This window comes from Gopherus flavomarginatus, chromosome 5 (genome assembly GCF_025201925.1).
Source record: "Gopherus flavomarginatus isolate rGopFla2 chromosome 5, rGopFla2.mat.asm, whole genome shotgun sequence".
NCBI lineage: Eukaryota > Metazoa > Chordata > Testudines > Testudinidae > Gopherus > Gopherus flavomarginatus.
In genome coordinates, this window is record NC_066621.1 from 41,616,872 (window position 1) to 41,635,387 (window position 18,516).

Genomic DNA, 18,516 nt, shown 5'->3' on the forward strand with positions numbered 1-18,516 from the left:
ACTGTAGAAGCCATTAATGTGTTGGAAGTTTCTCCTTTGCTGTCTCCTGCCCTATGCTGCTCCAGGCAGCAGTTTACTGGAGGGCTGCACACTCTCTTTGTTACACAGTCCAAACCACACGCAGAGCTGGGCCCATCACGCTCACTACCCACCTCCAGCCATGTCCCAGCTCCAAATTCTATGCAATTAGAATAATCAGAGCATTCCTGGTGTTCGTGTGGAGTTCTGCACTAGGATAACTTGTGGATAATATGTGTCAAATTACATATTAATATAGAAGTGCATTAAAACCATAAGACTTTCAAATATATATGATTATTTGTCAAGAGATGCATACACAACTGTTTTCTAAAACCCAGCATCAGCTTGAGTTGATGGGGTAATGTGTGGAGAGGCGTAAGCAGCTCCATGATTAAGTTTTCATTCAGATTACAGTTAAATCAGGATTGAAAATGCTTTATTTTACACTTAACATTTTGTTAAAAAGAAAAATCTGGTTATTCCTGCCGCTAATCTCAGGAATGATGGACTCAAATGCCCTCTACCATTCTCAGTCAGACCTCAGAGACCCATTACCCTAGAGCATCATGTTGTAACATATACAATGTTGCCACATTGCAGTTTTATCACAAATCTCTTGATATTTGATGTTTTTTGTAAAGTCCTAGCTCCCAGAGTCATGTGACAAAGTAAGATCTTCCATTAAAAAAAGAAGAAGCTAAGTTTCTACTCTTGTGGTTACAGAGACAGCCTGAGAGTATGAACCCTAAAATCTGAAAAACCAGAAGCCAAATAAAAGGAATTTAGTGTATCATTTAAAAAAAAAAACCTCATGATTTTTAAGACAGTCACATGACTATGGTCAGTTTAAGACTCTGAGGCCTGACTCATGATTTTTAACATTTGGCAACATACAGTGAGTGTGTATCTAACTGCAATGTTTTGGCATCAGACTTACTACAAAATAATAAACAAATTAACTATGTGCCATTCTGTCTCCCCCATTTTTAATTATTCTTTTGTTTTACTCTTTGCTCAGATATTTTCTTCCCTCTTTTGTTCTCTTTGCCAGTCTCTTTTTTCCTTCAGTCTTTTGCATGTCTGTGTTTACTCTGCAGTTTAGCCCTTTTCTTTTTCCTGACATCCCCCCCAAAAACTCTCCCTCCATCTTTTCCTTTGTCCTCTCTTTCTGGCTTGTCCCTAGAGACTTCTTCTATACTTCATTAATTCTTTCTCTCTTGCCCCCCTTTATCTTTATTAATTTTCCTCTGTCCCCACATTACTTCCCAGGGCTGCCCCCTCTTTCCTTTAGGGTCTTTCCCCACTTTCAGTGCTCTTCCTTGGAGGTCTCCCTTGATTTCCTTACTCCATTTTAGCCTTATGTCTTCCATTGAAGATATCATGGAGTCTCTTTCTCTTCACCTTCTCAGGTGTCTTCTAATTTTTTTAGCCTTTCAATCTTGTGGGGTTCTTCTCTTTTGCTTCAACTTGAATGTCCTCTTTTCTTCACCTTCCCCCCCAAAATTAAGGTTTATCCCTTCAGATTCCCACATACACTTCTGAGGTCTTTTCCTTCCCCTGTTCAACCCAGCCTTACAATCTCCACCCACCCCCATTGCAGGCTCCTCTCTTCCTGCCTCCATAATATTTTGGTCTCTACTAACTCTTACAGAATCTGGGGGCACTGCAAGGCATGGATGCTTCTCTTGTATAAATTTAGAGGCTTTTTTCCTCTCCCATATGTTGGAGTTCCTCTCCCCATTTGAGAGAGTAACAATATTTTTAAGGCAATTGAGGTGCAGGTGACAGTTTTGGTGGGAGAAATGTCTCCACATATGCAAGATTTAGCAGCTGGTTGGGGAAAGGACCCATACTTGGGTGTGTAGGGGGCTTACTGTGCCAATGTTGGCAAATAGAGTGGAAACTAGTTTCTTCCATGGAGAAGGGAGAAATATTGTCCTCCTTAACCTTTGAGAATTGGACAAGAAGCAATGCACTTATGGCAGCAAGGGCGGTTTAGGTTGAACATTAGGAAAAAGTTCCTGTCAGATTAGTTAACTACTGGAATATATTGCCGAAGGAGGTTGTGGAATCTCCATCACTGAAGATTTTTAAGAGCAGGTTGGACAAACCTGTCAGAGATGGTTTAGATAATACTTCGTCCAACCTTAAGTGTAGGGGACTGGACTAAATGACCTCTCGAGGTGAGTAGCATGGGAACACTTTTAATATTAAAAAAAATAATTAATTAATAATTGGAGATATACCAGTCTCCTAGAACTGGAAAGGACCTTGAAAAGTCATCAAGTCCAGCCCCCTGCCTTTACTAGCAGGACCAAGTACTGATTTTTGCCCTAGATCCCTAAGTGGCCCCCTCTAGGATTGAACTCACAACCCTAGGTTTAGGGGGCCAAAGCTCAAACCACTGAGCTATCCCTCATCCCAATGGGGGAGTAGGTGCTGAAAGCCAGCCCTCTTACCACTGTCCATCTGTACCCCCAACCTGGGGATGGGCACAAAGCCAGCAGCCAGGACCCAGGGGGAGGAGTGGCACCCGGGACCCAGGCATGGGGCTGGCAGCTGGGACCCGGACATGGGGCCCCAGCAGCAGAGCCCCAGCTGAAACCTGGTTGCTGTAACACCCCCAACACCTCTAGTTCTCGCACCTATAATTGAGGTTCCTTCCAGTCCTACCATTCTATGATTGTTCTCTGTCATTTGCATGCAGATGTGGTCTCCTCATCTCAAAAAAGATATATTGACATTGGAAAAAATTCAGAAAAGGGCAACAATAATGATTAGGGACATGGAACGGCTGCCATATGAGGAGATATTAATAAGAGTGGGATTTTCAGCTTGGAAAAGAGATAACTAAGGGGAGATATGATAGAGCTCTATAAAATCATGACTGGTATAGATAAAGTAAATAAGAGAGTTCTTTACTCCTTCCCATAACACAAGAACTAGGGGTCACCAAATGAAATGAATAGGCAGCAGGTTTAAAACAAACAAAAGGAAATACTTCTTCATATAACACACAGTCAACCTGTGGAACTTCTTGCCAGAGGATTGTGTGAAGGCCAAGACTTTAACAGGGTTCAAAAAATAACTAGATAAATTCATGGAGGATGGTCCATTAATGGCTGTTAGCAGGGATGGGCAGGGATGGTGTCCCTAGTGTTTGATTGTCAGAAGCTGGGAATGGGCAATGGATTACTTGATGATTACCTATTCTGGTCATTTCCTCTGGGGCACCTGGCATTGGCCACTGTCAGAAGACAGGATACTGGGCTAGATGGACCTTTGGTCTGACCAAGTATGGCTGTTCCTACGTTCTTATGCTGCTTCTGTCTGCTCTAAGGTGTTGAGACTAACTGTTCTGTTCTCTCGGCTAAGGCTTCTTCTTAAGGTTTTTCTGGGGTGTCCTCATACCTCATTATGCACTTCTAAAATTGGCTTTGAAAGTGGGCTTATAAGGCTTTCTGCATGTTGATGCAGTCCAGAGACCTGGTGTTTTGCTGCCTTTTCACGTAGTTTGTCAGCATTGGCTTTGCTGATCGGTCTGACAAACCAAGCTCCTCCACTTTTACCAGTTATAGCATTGGAAAGCTTTCCTTCTTCGTAAGCTTTTTTGCAAGAGGTGCACCAGGTGCGCAGTCTAAAAAATATAATTTAAAGACAAATGTATTTAATTTAAACTGTCTTTTGAAAAGTAAGCCATCATGGGATAAGAGAGAAGTCCTCTCATGGATCAGTAACTGGTTAAAAGATGGGATACAAAGGGTAGGAATAAATTATCAGTTTTCAGAATGGAGAGAGATAAATAGTGGTATACTTGGGGTCGGTACTGGGACCATTACTGTTCAACATATTCATAAGTGATCTGGAAAAATGGGTAAACAGTGAGGTGGCAACATTTGCAGACGATACAAAACTATTGAAGATAGGTAAGTCCAAAGCAGACTGCGAAGAGTTACAAAGGGATCTCACAAAACTGCAGATGAAATTAAATGTTAATAAATGCAATGTAATGCTGTCATGGTATAACTCCCCACTCTGAACCTTAGCATCCAAAAGATGGGGTACCAGCATGAATTCCTCTAAGCTCAATTACCAGCTTAGTACTTGTAGTGCTGCCACCAACCAGGAATTCCAGTGCCAGGTACACTCTGGTCCCCCCCAAACCTTGCCCAGGGACCCCCAAGACCTAGTCCCTCTGGATCTTAACACACCTTTCCCTCACCGTTGCCTCTCCCAGGCTTCCTCTCCCTGGGTTATCCTGGAAGATCACTGTGATTCAAACTCCTTGAATCTTAAAACAGAGAGGAAAATTCACCTTTCCCCCTCCTTCTCTCTCCCCCTCCCAGAGAGAGAAAGCAATCCTAACACAGAGAGGAAATAACCTTTCTCCCCACCAATTCCCTGGTGAATCCAGACTCCATCCCCTGGGGTCTCACCAGAATAAAAAAAACAATCAGGTTCTTAAACAAGAAAAGCTTTTAATTAAAGAAAGAAAAACAGTAAAAATTATCTTTGTAAATTTAAGATGTAATATGTTACAGGGTCTTTCAGCTATAGACACTGGGAATACCCTCCCAGCTTAAGTATACAAGTACAAATTAAAATCCTTTCAGCAAAATACACATTTGAACTCCTTCCAGCCAAATACACATTTGCAAATAAAGAAAACAAACATAAGCCTAACTCGCTTTATCTACCTAGTACTCACTATTCTGAACATATAAGAAACTGTATCAGAGAGATTGGAGAGAAACCTGGTTGCACGTCTGGTCCCTCTGAGCCCCCAGAGCAAACAACAGCCAAAATCTAACAGCACACACAAAAACTTCCCTCCCTTAAAATTTGAAAGTATCCTGCCCCTTGATTGGTCCTCTGGTCAGGTGACAGCCAGGCTTACTGATCTTGTTAACCCTTTACAGGCAAAAGAGAGATGAAGTACTTCTGTTCTATTAACTCTTACTTATCGATTTATGACAAATGCACACTGAAAAACATCATCTCAATTTTACATACAAAATGATGGGGTCTAAATTAGCTGTTAACACTCAAGAAAGAGATGTTGGAGTCATTGTGGATGGTTCTCAGAAAATATCCACTCAATGTGCAGCGGCAATCAACAAAGCAAACGGAATGTTGGGAATCATTAAGAAAGGGATAGATAATAAGACAGAAAATATCATATTGCCTCTATATAAATCCATGGTATGTGCACACCTTGAATACTGTGTGCAGATCTGGTCACCCTATCCCAAAAAAGATATATTGGAATTGGAAAAGTTACAGAGATGGGCAATTAAAATGATTAGGGGTATGAAACAGGAGGAGAGGTTAAAATGACTGGGAATTTTCAGTTTAGAAAAGAGATGACTAAGGGGGGATTATGACAGGGGGGCTATAAAATCTTGACTGGTGTGAAGAAAATGAATAAGGAAATGTTATTTAATCCTTCAAATAACACAAGAACTAGCAGTCACCCAATGAAATTAATAGACATCAGGTTTTAAAAAAAACAAAAGGAAGTACTTCTTCACACAACATAAAGTCAACCCATGGAACTCTTTGCCAGAGGATGGAGTGAAGACTAAAACTATAACAGGATTAAAAAAAGAACCAGATAAATTCCTGGAGAATATGTCCATCAGTGGTTATTAGCCAAGATGGGGAGGGATGCAATACCACGCTCTGAGTGTTCCTAGCCTGTTGCCAGAAGTTGGGAATGGGCAACAGAGGATGGATCACTTGATTACCTGTTCTGTTCATTCCCTCTGAAGGGCCTGGCCTCGACCATTGTCGGGAAACAGGATCCAGTATGACCATTCTTATGTAAAAATTAATTATAATAAAAAATAATGTTTAGTGCAGAAACTCCCCAACATAATGAGCTCTCAAGATAGCAATGATGTGAGATAACAACCTTGGCAAATAATGCATTTTAAAAATCTTGGCCTACTAGGAAAGACATTTATATAAATTTCCATTCCCAGTCACAAATCTAGCATCTTGGAGCAAAGTCACTGAAATATAGTCCAACAAACAAATGTTTATTTAACGTGCCCCTCGTTTTTCCCTCCACCTCACCCGACTTGGTCAGCGGAGACTTAGAGTTCAGAGGTGTTCTCACGTGAGTACACCTCCCAGGTAGGTGACAAGAAGGCACCTTGCTTGTTCCTCCAACTGCTCACTGTTTGCTCTGGCCACTGTTTGTTGTGCCACCATTCACTCCATCGCTCTGTTGCCAATGGCCCTGCGCCGTTACCTTCTGCTGCCACTTGCCATTGTGACCTCTGTGAGTTGGTCTTTTGAAGTTCCATCCAGCTCTCAGTGATTTCAGCTGATCTCTTAGTAGGGAAACGTCACTGCTAGTGCAGTCTGGGCCATCTCTTACACAAAAACACTGTACCCACAGGAACACTGTCCCCGCAGCAGGACTAAACACTTAGACCTGATTATCAGTGAGTTCAGCTGTAGTGATCACTTAACAAAACAAAAGACTATCTATGGAGCCTAATCAGCTCTGTCTTCAAACAGTGCAGAGGAGCAGGTCAAATAGTACTTGTGACTCAGACAGACCATCAAGCAAAACACCTGTCCCCACCCTCCCTCTTGATTCCCACAATCAGTACAGGTTAAGTACAGTTCTTCTGCTCTTTACTCATACAATAAGAACAACAGTTCATTCTGCCCCGCCCCCACATTCAAATGATTTGTAACCCAACCCCAGCCAAAATCTATCACTTGGGCAACACAGCTGTTTGCTGGATACCTAGGTAGATTAGATGTAAATGTAAATACTATCTGATCGTGAAGCCTTTCCCCCAGCTCATCACTAGCTGTCATGGAGAGCTTATTTTGACTTTGCTTACAAATCATAATGTGAAATTATTAGGTTGGCCAACATCACCAAAATAAATGCACTGACATTCTCATAAAAAACAACAGCTGTATAAGGAAGCTAGTGTATGTTCATACTTTTCAAATCTACTATACTTTTTCAGACACACATATCTTATACACGGTATATGCTTTTAAAGTGTGTATTAATGTTTCAATTTCAATTCAGATTTCCAAACAATCACTAAATTGGCATGTAACTAGTTCACAAAAAAGGGGGGGTATTGGGGAAATTCAGGGGGGTATATACCCCCATGGGGGGTGTTGGAATAATCTTCAATTTGTTTATGGAGGGCTGGTGAGTTCAAGTAGAGGGTTTCTGGCCCAATGAGAGTTAAAAATAGGAAAACTTGAATAATCTAGTTTCATGTGTGTGTTCTAACCCAAGTCCAGGCCAGTATAAAATTAATTAAACAGTAACCCACTGTTCAATCTAGCAGAGCATTCAAAACCTGACTGTAAACTGAAGGTGACTGAATATTGCCACAGTTCCAGGGAGCCACTGCCCCCAACAGACAGTAAAGGGTTGAATTGGCTGTACAGTTGTCAGTGTCTGGCAAAGAATATCAGGGTTGGAAGGGACCTCAGGAAATCATCTAATCTAACCCCGACAGTTTTTTTAGTTTGTTTTTTTACCCCTGTTCCGTAAGTGGTCCCCTCAAGAATTGAACTCACAGCTGGATTTAGCAGGCCAATGCTCAAACCACTAAGCTATTCCCCCCAAGTTTACAGGTAGGTGGGCTGTTAATTGATAGCTCTTTCTAGCATCCATCAATGTGTGTATCCCTGGTATAAGATGCAGCCTGTCAGTTTTGCTGTTGTGGACAGAAAGGAAGTTGGAGGGCACTGACTAGGAGGCACACTGTGCGTGTGCGTGGGCTGCAGACATTTCGCTGCCCCAAGCACGATGGCATGCCGCGGGGTGCGCTCTGCTGGTCACCGGTCCTGGAGGTTCCCCGGAGCCCTGCCTGCCGCCCTCCCGGGGACCAGCAGAGCGCCCCCCGCGGTATGCCGCCCCAAGCACATGCTTGGCGTGCTGGGGCCTGGAGCCGCCCCTGGTGTGTGGATGGATGACACACGTAGTGGTGCAGGTAAACAAAAGTTCTAACCGGAACGGGAGGGGGCGGGCACACCAGCTAGGGGGCACGTGACTCCACCCTCCCCTCGCAGCCCAGGACCCGCCACTCTCTTCCCCTCCCTACGTTAGGTGGGGGCGGGGCTGGGAGCGCTATGGCAGCGGGAGGAAGGTGTTGCTGTTCCGCTCCTTTCCCCCTGGCCCTGCCCCTCCCGGCGGGGAAAGGAGCAGAACCCCTGACCCCGCCCACCTCCACGGGAGCTGCCACGCCTGCGTGTGGGGCTGGGGGAAAGGGGCAGAACAGCAGCAGCAGCAGCAGCAGCTCGTTCCGGCGGGCGCCGCGCTCCCTGCTCCACCGTGGGCGCGGAGCCGCGGCAGCTCCGGGGGAGGCGGGCTGGGGGTGTGTGTCTGTGCGCTGCCCCGCACCGGCCACACGTCACATGGGGGCGGGGCGGACGGGGCCCACTTGCACCACTGGGTACGTAAATTCCTATGGTGCGTGTGGGGCGGTGCGGGAGCGGTGTGTGGCTTGGGTCTTCATAGTCTCTGCAATGGGTTAGCGCTGGTGTTCTGCTATTATGGATTAATGCGTATTTGAAACCTTAATGCCAGTTTAAGAACACCTTTTTTTCACTGGGAAAGGGGGAGGGCTGATTTTAAAGAGAAAATGCGTAGCCCGGATGTAGAAAGAGAAAGTGCTTTTAATCTCACCGGATTGCGGTGTACAGTGTTTCCCCCATTTTAGCATGAAAAAAGTTCTCAAATTCAGCCTAAACACGCTCTCTTCGGTGCCTCAGGGTGAGTTCACAATACATAATATTTTATTGAGTTATGTCATATTGCAATAATCAAGTTCTATGAAGAAAGCCAGAGTCATCTGTGCAGATAGAAAATGAACACGTAGTGAGTTCTCAGCTCCCTTATCGGTACAAAGAGTGTTTGTTCCCACGGTCAGTCACGTTTTTCTGTGACTTGTGTCTTATGAAAACTTGCAGCAAGAACCGTGGCGTGTGCTTTGATTTCGGAACCTCTTGAAAGATCTCTGACAGTAAATGAAATTGGCTGGGTCAGGGCAAAGACAGCGGCCAAGTGCTCCCGTCTGTGCCTGCAAGGGGAGAGGAGATTGGCTCTGAGGATCCCGGCCCTAGAGGGGAAGTAGAAAGCTGTACTTGATGCACACCATCCTTCTGTTTTTGCCCCACTCCCAAGGAGGCCCTTCCACAGAGCTCAGACTTTCAGATCTGGAGGGGAAGCAGTCATGAGGAGGGCAGGGGAAATAGTCCTTGATATTCTCCACAGCTTGATAAAAGGCCATTCTTTATTATACCCTCCTCACCCATTTAACTCCCTGTTTTCCATCTACATCAGGGGTTGGCAACCTTTCAGAAGTGGTGTGCCCAGTCTTCATTTATTCACTCTAATTTAAGGTTTTGTGTGCCAGTAATACATTTTAAAGTTTTTAGAAGGTCTCTTTCTATAAGTCTATAATATATAACTAAACTAGCGTATGTAAAGTAAATAAGGTTTTTAAAATGTTTAAGAAGCTTCACTTAAAATTAAATTAAAATGCAGAGCTATCCCCCCGCAGACTGGTGGCCAGGACCTGGGCAGTGTGAGTGCCACTGAAAATCAGCTTGTGTACCGCAGGATGCCTACCCCAATCTACATTATATTGAAAAAAAGTCTTTGAAACTCATTGTGCATCTGGTATTGCAGCAACAGCACAGCTACTTCAGAGGCTGTTTTATAATACTGTGTGTGCTATTAGAATAGTCCTGATAAAGTCACTGTAGGAGCCTTAACTTATGAAATTTTCTAATTTGTATAATTACATTTTCCATCCTTCATGTCTGATTACCATAGGCTACTGTTGCATATAAATACAGTGCTTTGCTCTTAGTACTCGTACTGGGACACGAATCACTTCTGCTTCCAGTACAGTGTTCACTTTCCAGTTTATACGCAGCCTGATTGGTGATAACAAATGAGGGTAGAGGCTGAAACAAAATACAAGACCCGTGAGCTTCTCCCTAGCTGCAGGAAATGTAATTGAAAGATTTAGAAAAAAAATCTGTGCGTTTTACATCAACTTCTTTAATTAAAGAAAGCAAGATCCATATTTCCAGAATACTGACCTCTAAATACAGAAAGTCTTTGAACTAGTTTTGTCTAACAACTTAATGTAACGGATAGCCAATACACCCCTATCCCAATATAACGCTGTCCTTGGGAGCCAAAAATCTTACCGCATTATAGGTGAAATCATGTTATGTTGAACTTGCTTTGATCTGCTGCAGGGCACAGCCCCCTCCCCCCAGAGCTCTGCTTTACCGCATTATATCCGAGTTCATGTTATATCGGGTTGCGTTATATCGGGATAGAGGTGTATTATCGTAGTTTGTTTTTAGAACAGCTGTCAGTGGAAGCCTCACTGCACTTAATGATTGAAATAAACATATTGGACCTGATTCTCCACTTCCCACGCTATTTTTACACTGGCGCAACTGCATTGAGAACAGTGTGGTGACCCCAGCATAGCCATGGAGCAATGAATCAGGCCTATGTAGTTCTTGGCAGCAACTTTTCTGATATTTGAATTAAGAGACATTTTCCCAGCACAGAAAGAAGTAAGGAACTGAGGTTTTACCCCACATAAAAGTGAAATTATTGGTCATAAGAAAGGCCATACCAGGTCAGACCAAAGGTCCATCTAGCTCAGTATCTGTCTACTGACGGTGGCCAATGCCAGGTGCCCCAGAGGGAGTGGAGCTAACTGGCAATGATCGAGTGATCTCTCTCCTGCCATCCATCTCCATCCTCTGATGAACAGAGGCTAGGGACACCGTTCTTTACCCCTCCTGGCTAATAGCCATTTATGGACTTAGCCACCATGAATTTATCCAGTTCCCTTTTAAACATTGTTATAGTCCCAGCCTTCACAACCTCCTCAGGTAAGGAGTTCCACAAGTTGACTGTGCGCTGTGTGAAGAAGAACTTCCTTTTATTTGTTTTAAACCTGCTACCTATTAATTTCATTTGGTGACCCCTAGTTCTTGTATTATGGGAATAAGTAAATAACTTTTCCTTATCCACTTTCTCCACATCACTCATGATTTTATATACCTCTATCATATCCCCCCTTAGTCTCCTCTTTTCCAAGCTGAAGAGGCCTAGCCTCTTTAATCTTTCCTCATATGGGACCCTCTCCAAACTCCTAATCATTTTAGTTGCCCTTTTCTAGTGCTAGAATATCTTTTTTGAGGTGAGGAGACCACATCTGTACACAGTATTCAAGATGTGGGCGTACCATGGATTTATATAAGGGCAATAATATATTCAATGTCTTATTCTCTATCCTCTTTTTAATGATTCCTAACATCTTGTTTGCTTTTTTGACTGCCTCTGCACATTGCGTGGACATCTTCAGAGAACTATCCACGATGATGCCAAGATCTTTTTCCTGACTCGTAGCTAAATTAGCCCCCATCATATTGTATGTATAGTTGGGGTTATTTTTTCCAATGTGCATCACTTTACATTTATCCACATTAAATTTCATTTGCCATTTTGTTGCCCAGTCGCTTAGTTTTGTGAGATCTTTTTGAAGTTCTTCACAATCTGCTTTGGTCTTAACTATCTTGAGTAGTTTAATATCATCTGCAAACTTTGCCACCTCACTGTTTACCCCTTTCTCCAGGTCATTTATGAATAAATTGAATAGGATTGGTCCTAGGATTGACCCTTGGGGAACACCACTAGTTACCCCTCTCCATTCTGAGAATTTACCATTAATTCCTACCCTTTGTTCCCTGTCTTTTAGCCAGTTCTCAGTCCATGAAAGGACCTTCCCTTTTATCCCCTGACAGCTTAATTTACGTAAGAGCCTTTGGTGAGGGATCTTGTCAAAGGCTTTCTGGAAATCTAAGTACACTATGTCCACTGGATCCCCCTTGTCCACATGTTTGTTGACCCCTTCAAAGAACTCTAATAGATTAGTAAGACACGATTTCCCTTTACAGAAACCATGTTGACTATTGCTCAACAGTTTGTTTTTCTATGTGTCTGACAATTTTATTCTTAACTATTGTTTCGACTAATTTGCCTGGTACCGATGTTAGACTTACCGGTCTGTAATTGCTGGGATCACCTTTAGAGCCCTTTTTAAATATTGGCGTTACATTAGCTAACTTCCAGTCATTGGGTACCGAAGCCTATTTAAAGGACAGGTTACAAACCTTAGTTAATAGTTCCGCAACTTCACATTTGAGTTCTTTCAGAACTCTTGGGTGAATGCCATCTGGTCCCGGTGACTTGTTAATGTTGAGTTTATCAATTAATTCCAAAACCTCCTCTAGGGACACTTCAGTCTGTGACAGTTCCTCAGATTTGTCACCTACGAAAGCCAGTTCACGTTTGGGAACCTCCGTAACATCCTCAGCCATGAAGACTGAAACAAAGAATCCATTTAGTTTCTCCGCAATGACTTTATCATCTTTAAGCGCACCTTTTGTATTTTGATTGTCAAGGGGCCCCACTGGTTGTTTAGCAGGCTTCCTGCTTCTGATGTACTTAAAAAACATTTTGTTATTACCTTTGGAGTTTTTGGCTAGCCGTTCTTCAAACTCCTGTTTGGCTTTTCTTATTACACTCTTGCACTTAAGCTGGCAGTGTTTCTGCTCCTTTCTATTTGCCTCACTAGGATTTGACTTCCACTTTTTAAAGGAAGTCTTTTTATCTCTCACTGCTTCTTTTACATGGTTGTTAAGCCACGGTGGCTCTTTTTTAGTTCTTTTACTGTGTTTCTTAATTTGGGGTATACATTGAAGTTGGGCCTCTATTATGGTGTCTTTAAAAAGGGCCCATGCAACTTGCAGGGATTTCACTTTAGTCACTGTACCTTTTAACTTTTGTTTAACTAACCCCCTCATTTTTGTATAGTTCCCCCTTTTGAAATTAAATGCCACAGTGTTGGGATGTTGAATGTTATTGTATTATGGTCACTATTTCCAAGCAGTCCTGCTATAGTTACCTCTTCGACCAGCTCCTGCGCCCCACTCAGGATTAAATCTAGAGTTGCCTCTCCCTTTGTGGGTTCCTGTACCAGCTGCTCCATAAAGCAGTCATTTAAAGTATCGAGAAATTTCATTTCTGCATTTCGTCCTGAAGTGAAATGTTCCCAGTCAATATGGGGATAATTGAAATCCCCCACTATTATTGGGTTCTTAATTTTGATAGCCTCTCTAATTTCCCTTAGCATTTCATCATCACTATTACTGTCCTGGTCAAGTGGTCGACAATAGATCCCTAATGTTATATTTTTATTATTGGTGGTTGGTCACCGTGGTGACACATCTATCACCATTAGGTAGTTGTGAAGATCCCAGGACTTGCTGCTCCCCAACACACAGCTTATTTCTTCATGCGGAGTGCTACTCCAAGTCAAACTCTCTGTCCATCTCCATTTTGCAAGTGCTCGTTGAATAAGGAAATGGGGTTTGAATGGGTTCATCTTCTTGAAGTACCGAAGATGTTAAACACTCTTGCTAGTTTGCAGCTGCTGAAAACTTTCAGAAATAAAATAAAGATGATATGGGAGAGATGGGACACCATAATCGTAAGGGGACAAAACAGCAGTCATGGTTGTGGAACAGAGCCAAAGGTGTAGGTAGCAGAACTAAAAAGGAATCCTAAATTCCATCTTCAGTAGAAGACTGTCAGGTCAATACAATATAATGAAGCAATGAATCTGGTTTCTTTGTATGGGCTGTTGAAGGATTGTTTTGCTCAAATTCTAAAAAGAGGAGCTAATTTGTTTAGAACTCACCAGAACCCATTTTTCCTATTCCCAGTCACGTTTTCTATAATATTTGTCCCAGGTTCTTTTATATCAAATAACTGTCTATGGGAGGCTTGTTCTTTTACTAGTATGTCATCAAAAAGAATTTTGATGCATTTGGGAGATTAGGCATGAATTGGAATTTTCTAGGGTGAAGTCCTGGCCCCAGTCAACTCAATAGGAGTTTTGTCACTTACTTCAGTGGGGCCAGGAGTTAATGCTTAGTGCACATGCCCCTTTCCCAGGACGACCCAGTGATATCACTAAGAGGTCTGATTAGGAGCCCAGGCTTTCAAAGATGAAATATGGTTAATAGAACCTTTGCTCACCCACTCTCTCAAGCAAACCTCAGCACTGTTAGGTTTTTGTTTTTGTTTTTTAAGAGATAGCATAGTTTCAGTGAAACAACACCCTAAAGTTTATTTTAATATAAACTCATACAGAGGATGGAGCAACTCTTCTCCAAATCCAAGACCACTGCTTTAAAGATTTTCCCATTTTAATTTCCAGTTGCATTTTCCTCCATATCCATGTGAATGATTTCTGTGTAGAAACTGGGAATTAAATATTTCAGCTGGGATTGTCAAAAGCAACTAGTAATTATCAATGTTCAACTCGAGACATTTGAAAAGAGCCTATTTTTCAAAAAGCGATAAACATCCCCCTCCCACTCTGAAAATCAGGTTCCCCCCTTCAATATGTCTCACTGTAGGCACCCAAGTCACTGGTCACTTCTAAAATCTTGGTCTCAGCCTATAAACCAGGCTATTACAATTTTCACTTTGATAAAAGGTATCTAAAACCCTTCACATCCTGAGCATGAGGTACATAGATTCAGCTGTTGATAGGGGAGAATTGGGTGATTGAAATTTTTCCATTCTTAAATAATTGGCTGTTCTGTTGAGAAAATGGTCCTATTTGCTCCAATGCACTTGTTTCTTCTGCTTGAAACCATGGTCCTCATCAGAATAAATTTCTCCCCCAGTACAATCTGACTTGCAGACCAGAAGTGTCTTTGGTCGCTATTGGGTAGCATAATGGCATAGAGGTCACCCCACCACATCCTCTGCTGTCAGGTGTGGCGCGGCAGGTGAGCCCTTACCTCATTCTCCTCTCACCCAGGATGTGACCAAGTCCAAGCAGGCCTTTGTCATATCAAAGAGCACCCTCTTCGGAGTCTCATTTATTTAACTGGAAAGGACAATGTGAAAACATAAAAAGGTTCAATCAGCTGCTCCACCGAAGCTTCTCACCTCTGGGTTAATCACTCACTTGTATACCTTGCCCCACCAGCCCCAAAGTGTTCTCAGACTGGATTCCTTGCCTGGAGCTTGGCCTTCTGCTGGGCATTTGGACGGATGCCACTCTTGCCGTGACACTCTTCTCTCAGCAAGTCCTCAAGAGGGCCCATACCCAGTCCATTCTCGGCTGCTCAGATCTCTTGCCTGGGAGCACTTTCTCTTTGGGCCTATTCTCTCTCTGGGAGCCTCTGCTCTCCAGGGGAAACCACTGGTAGTAGCTTCCTAACCAGCAATGCTGAGGAGTCTCTCTCCTCAGGAGATTCCTCTGTTTTAGGGCTTCCTCAATGAGCCCTGATTAGCCTTTATTAAGTCCAGGTACTTGCTAACTGTCTCCTAGCCACCTAGGTAATTAGTTACTCACTAGTGGATCTGGCTTGACTTGTTCTCTGTAGCAGAGCTTGTCAGAGTAGGCTAGGTATTTGACTCTCTCAGAAGGCAGCTACCCTATGACAGTAGGTAACTCAGGAACAACACTGTGGCTTTGGTTTGCTTTCTTCACCATTCATCTTAATTTTTGTTTTTTTCTTTTCATTTTTATTATGGCTTCTAGTTATTGGTGACTAAATTAATGATTATTTTGCAACTCTGCTGAAAGTTCTGTTTAAGGGCATTTTTTTAAAAGAGTCTTCCAGCTTTGCCCCTCTAATCCATTGGAGGCTCTGTATTGAGACATCAAATAATCCTGGACTCCAGTGTTGGCATTCAGAAGTCTTTCTGATTTGCAGGCACCATCAGTTAGTAAGTCTTCCGAGGCCACCATCCCACCAATGAATCTGTGTGGGTGCAAGAGTTGACCCATCTTTCCCTTTGCAGGCTCAAAGCCTGACATCTGTTGGCTGCAGGTAGAAAACTGGAGGCTGTTTTTGCATCTGTGATCCCAAGTCTCTAGCTGTAATTAGGTGCATGAGGATAATTTTGTTTAGTTAAGCATGTCATACTTTCTGTCAGTGGCTTTTCAGGGATCTGTCAAACTTTCCTTTGTCCACAAATGTAGGAAGAAGTTTAGAGATTTGGGGATGAATCGTTCATCAAAATTTGGTTTACTTTGTTAGGGCTGAATTCCACCCTGCCTACTCACCTTGAGTATGTCTTATCTAGAAGTAATTCCACAGAAACCAAGATGAGTAAAGATGGCAGAATTTGGCCCTGAATGCATGGCAGAATTTGGCCCTGAATGCATAGAAGAATTTGGCTACAGTCACAAAAGTTTGACTGATGTTTTACTATGGATGCATCACAATGTCCAAATCTCTTATTTCACAGCTAATGTAACTGCCTGGGTATGAGATGAGTATGATTATCCCTATTTTACAGATGGAGGAACTGAGGCATGGAGACACACCATGAGCTGTCGAATGAGTCATGTGTGAGGAAAAGCATCAAGGAGTTATGAACCTCATTGACCTACTGCCACCGCCAAACTACACTTCTTTCCTTTTCTACTTGGTAAAAATATTATATCATGTTAATGGGAGTTTGCATTGTATATAAGTTTCATTTCCTGGTACCCAGTGATGGAAAATAGAAGCAGCAGAATTAGTGAGCTGCTTGTGCATGCCCTCGACAACCTCTCTCATGAAAATTTCAAAAGATTTAAAGACAAACTCTTGCACTCTAACTTTGAGGGGAAAGGTAACATCCCCTGAGGTCGGCTGGAGAATGCCGACAGGATAGATACCAAGAACCTCCTGATGGCATTCTATGGTGGAGAGGCTGCAGTAGATATAACTATGGACATTTTCACACAGATCAATCTCAGAGATTCTGCTTCTAAACTCAGAGAAGAAGGAAGGAAAGGTAAGAAAGTTACTGTAAAACCTGCAGGTTTCCCCTCAGAATCTGCCCAAAGGCAGCAGCAACAGGAGAAGGAGAAACAGGCCGATGGCAGGAATGACAAATTCTAAATCCCAGCAGGAAGTTAGGGGGACTCAGCAGAGATGCCAAGAGTGGGGCAGTTTCTCTGACCTGCTCCACCGCCTTTTCAACACTCAGATGGCACAAGGGGAGCCAGTCAGCCTGTAACTCTCCATCTGAGAAGATGCCTAGTGTAGGGAAGTCCCCAGTATGTGTAGACATAACCTGGTGGTGAAGAAGAAGCATCCTGGACAGAGAGGTGGGGAGGAGGAGTGACTGGAGTGCATACCCAGCTGGTGGCCCAATCCCTGGGAACCACTGGCAGTTGGTGTAAGTTAGAACTGCCGCCAGGCTGCTCTAACCTATGCAGGGCCTGGGGAAGAGAATTAAAGATATGTAATTAGAAACTGATTACAGAAGAGAACCTGACCCAGTGTAATATCACCAAACAGCTGCCTGGCCCCATGAGACATTTCTGAGGTTGTGGGCACAAACTTTATCGTCAAGAATATTTTTAAATTAAAGACAAATTCAGTAAAATACAGTCAAATAGCTTGCAAACCTGGAGAGCTGCAGTTCCAAAGGCCCCAGCTTGCCATTCAGTGTCCCACAACAGCGTAAGAGCCAGTGCCATTGGAGATCCACTATTTAGTACGGTGCTTCTCAACCAGGGGTCCGGGGACTTCTGGGGGGCTGTGATCAGGTTTCAGGGGGGCTGCCAAGCAGGGTTGGCATTAGACTTGCTGGTGCCCAGGACAGAAAGCTGAAGCCGTACCGCAAGGCTGAAGCCTGGGGCCCTGAGCCCCACCAATTGGGGCTGAAGTTGAATCCTGAGCTTTGCTTTGTGGGGCTCCCTGTGGTGTGGGGCACTGGGCAATTGCCCTGCTTGCTACCCCCTAATGCCGGCCCTGCCTTCTATATGCAGAAAAACAGTTGTTGTAGCACAGACGGGCCTTGGAGTTTTTACAGCATGGTGTCGGGGCGGGGGTGGCGGGTGGGGAAAGGTGCTCAGAAGGAAAAAGGTCGAGAATCCCTGCTTTAGTGGAGCAATGTTAGAATCCATGTGCTTTGTGGTGGAGCTGAACTCAAACCCTGTTAGGGCTTGTCTACATTTACATTTTATAGTGCTCTTACTTGCTGGCTCACGTGTGAAAAATCACGCCCCTGCCCCTCGAGCGCAGCAAGTTGGAGCACTTTAAAGCATCAGCATAGACTGGCTCAGAGCGCTCAGAGCTAATCACCTTGTGGAGGTGGATTACCAGAAGCGCTGGGAGAGCTCACACATGACCACATTCACACTTCAAATCACTGGCATGGGAGCACTCCCGTGCCAGCACCAGGGCCGGTTCCAGGGTTTTTGCTGCCCCAAGTGATGGGGGGGGGGGGAGCCATGATCGCGATTGGAGGCAGCTCCACCGCGCCTCTTTCTTCTTCAGCAGCAATTCAGTGGCAGGTCCTTCCCTCTGAGAGGGACTGAGGGACCCACCGCCGAATTGTTGCCAAAGAGCCCAACATGTCACCCCTTTCCCTTGGCCGCC

At 43.7% G+C, this 18,516-nt stretch overlaps 1 protein-coding gene across 2 annotated transcripts in view; it reads left to right on the top strand.

Annotated features, from left to right (window-relative positions):
• The window catches only part of LOC127051008 (NACHT, LRR and PYD domains-containing protein 3-like), a 572,024-nt gene that overhangs the window by 497,469 nt on the left and 56,039 nt on the right, over nucleotides 1-18,516 (top strand). Inside the window, exons 1-2 of one of the 2 annotated variants that reach the window (XM_050952783.1) lie at nucleotides 8,496-8,785; nucleotides 16,439-16,921. In XM_050952783.1, coding sequence (XP_050808740.1) covers nucleotides 16,816-16,921 — 106 coding nt within the window. In that variant the 5' untranslated portion in view covers nucleotides 8,496-8,785; nucleotides 16,439-16,815. Of the gene's footprint in view, nucleotides 1-8,495; nucleotides 8,786-16,438; nucleotides 16,922-18,516 lie in introns of those variants that run through there. The other variant, XM_050952784.1, reaches the window with a different exon arrangement.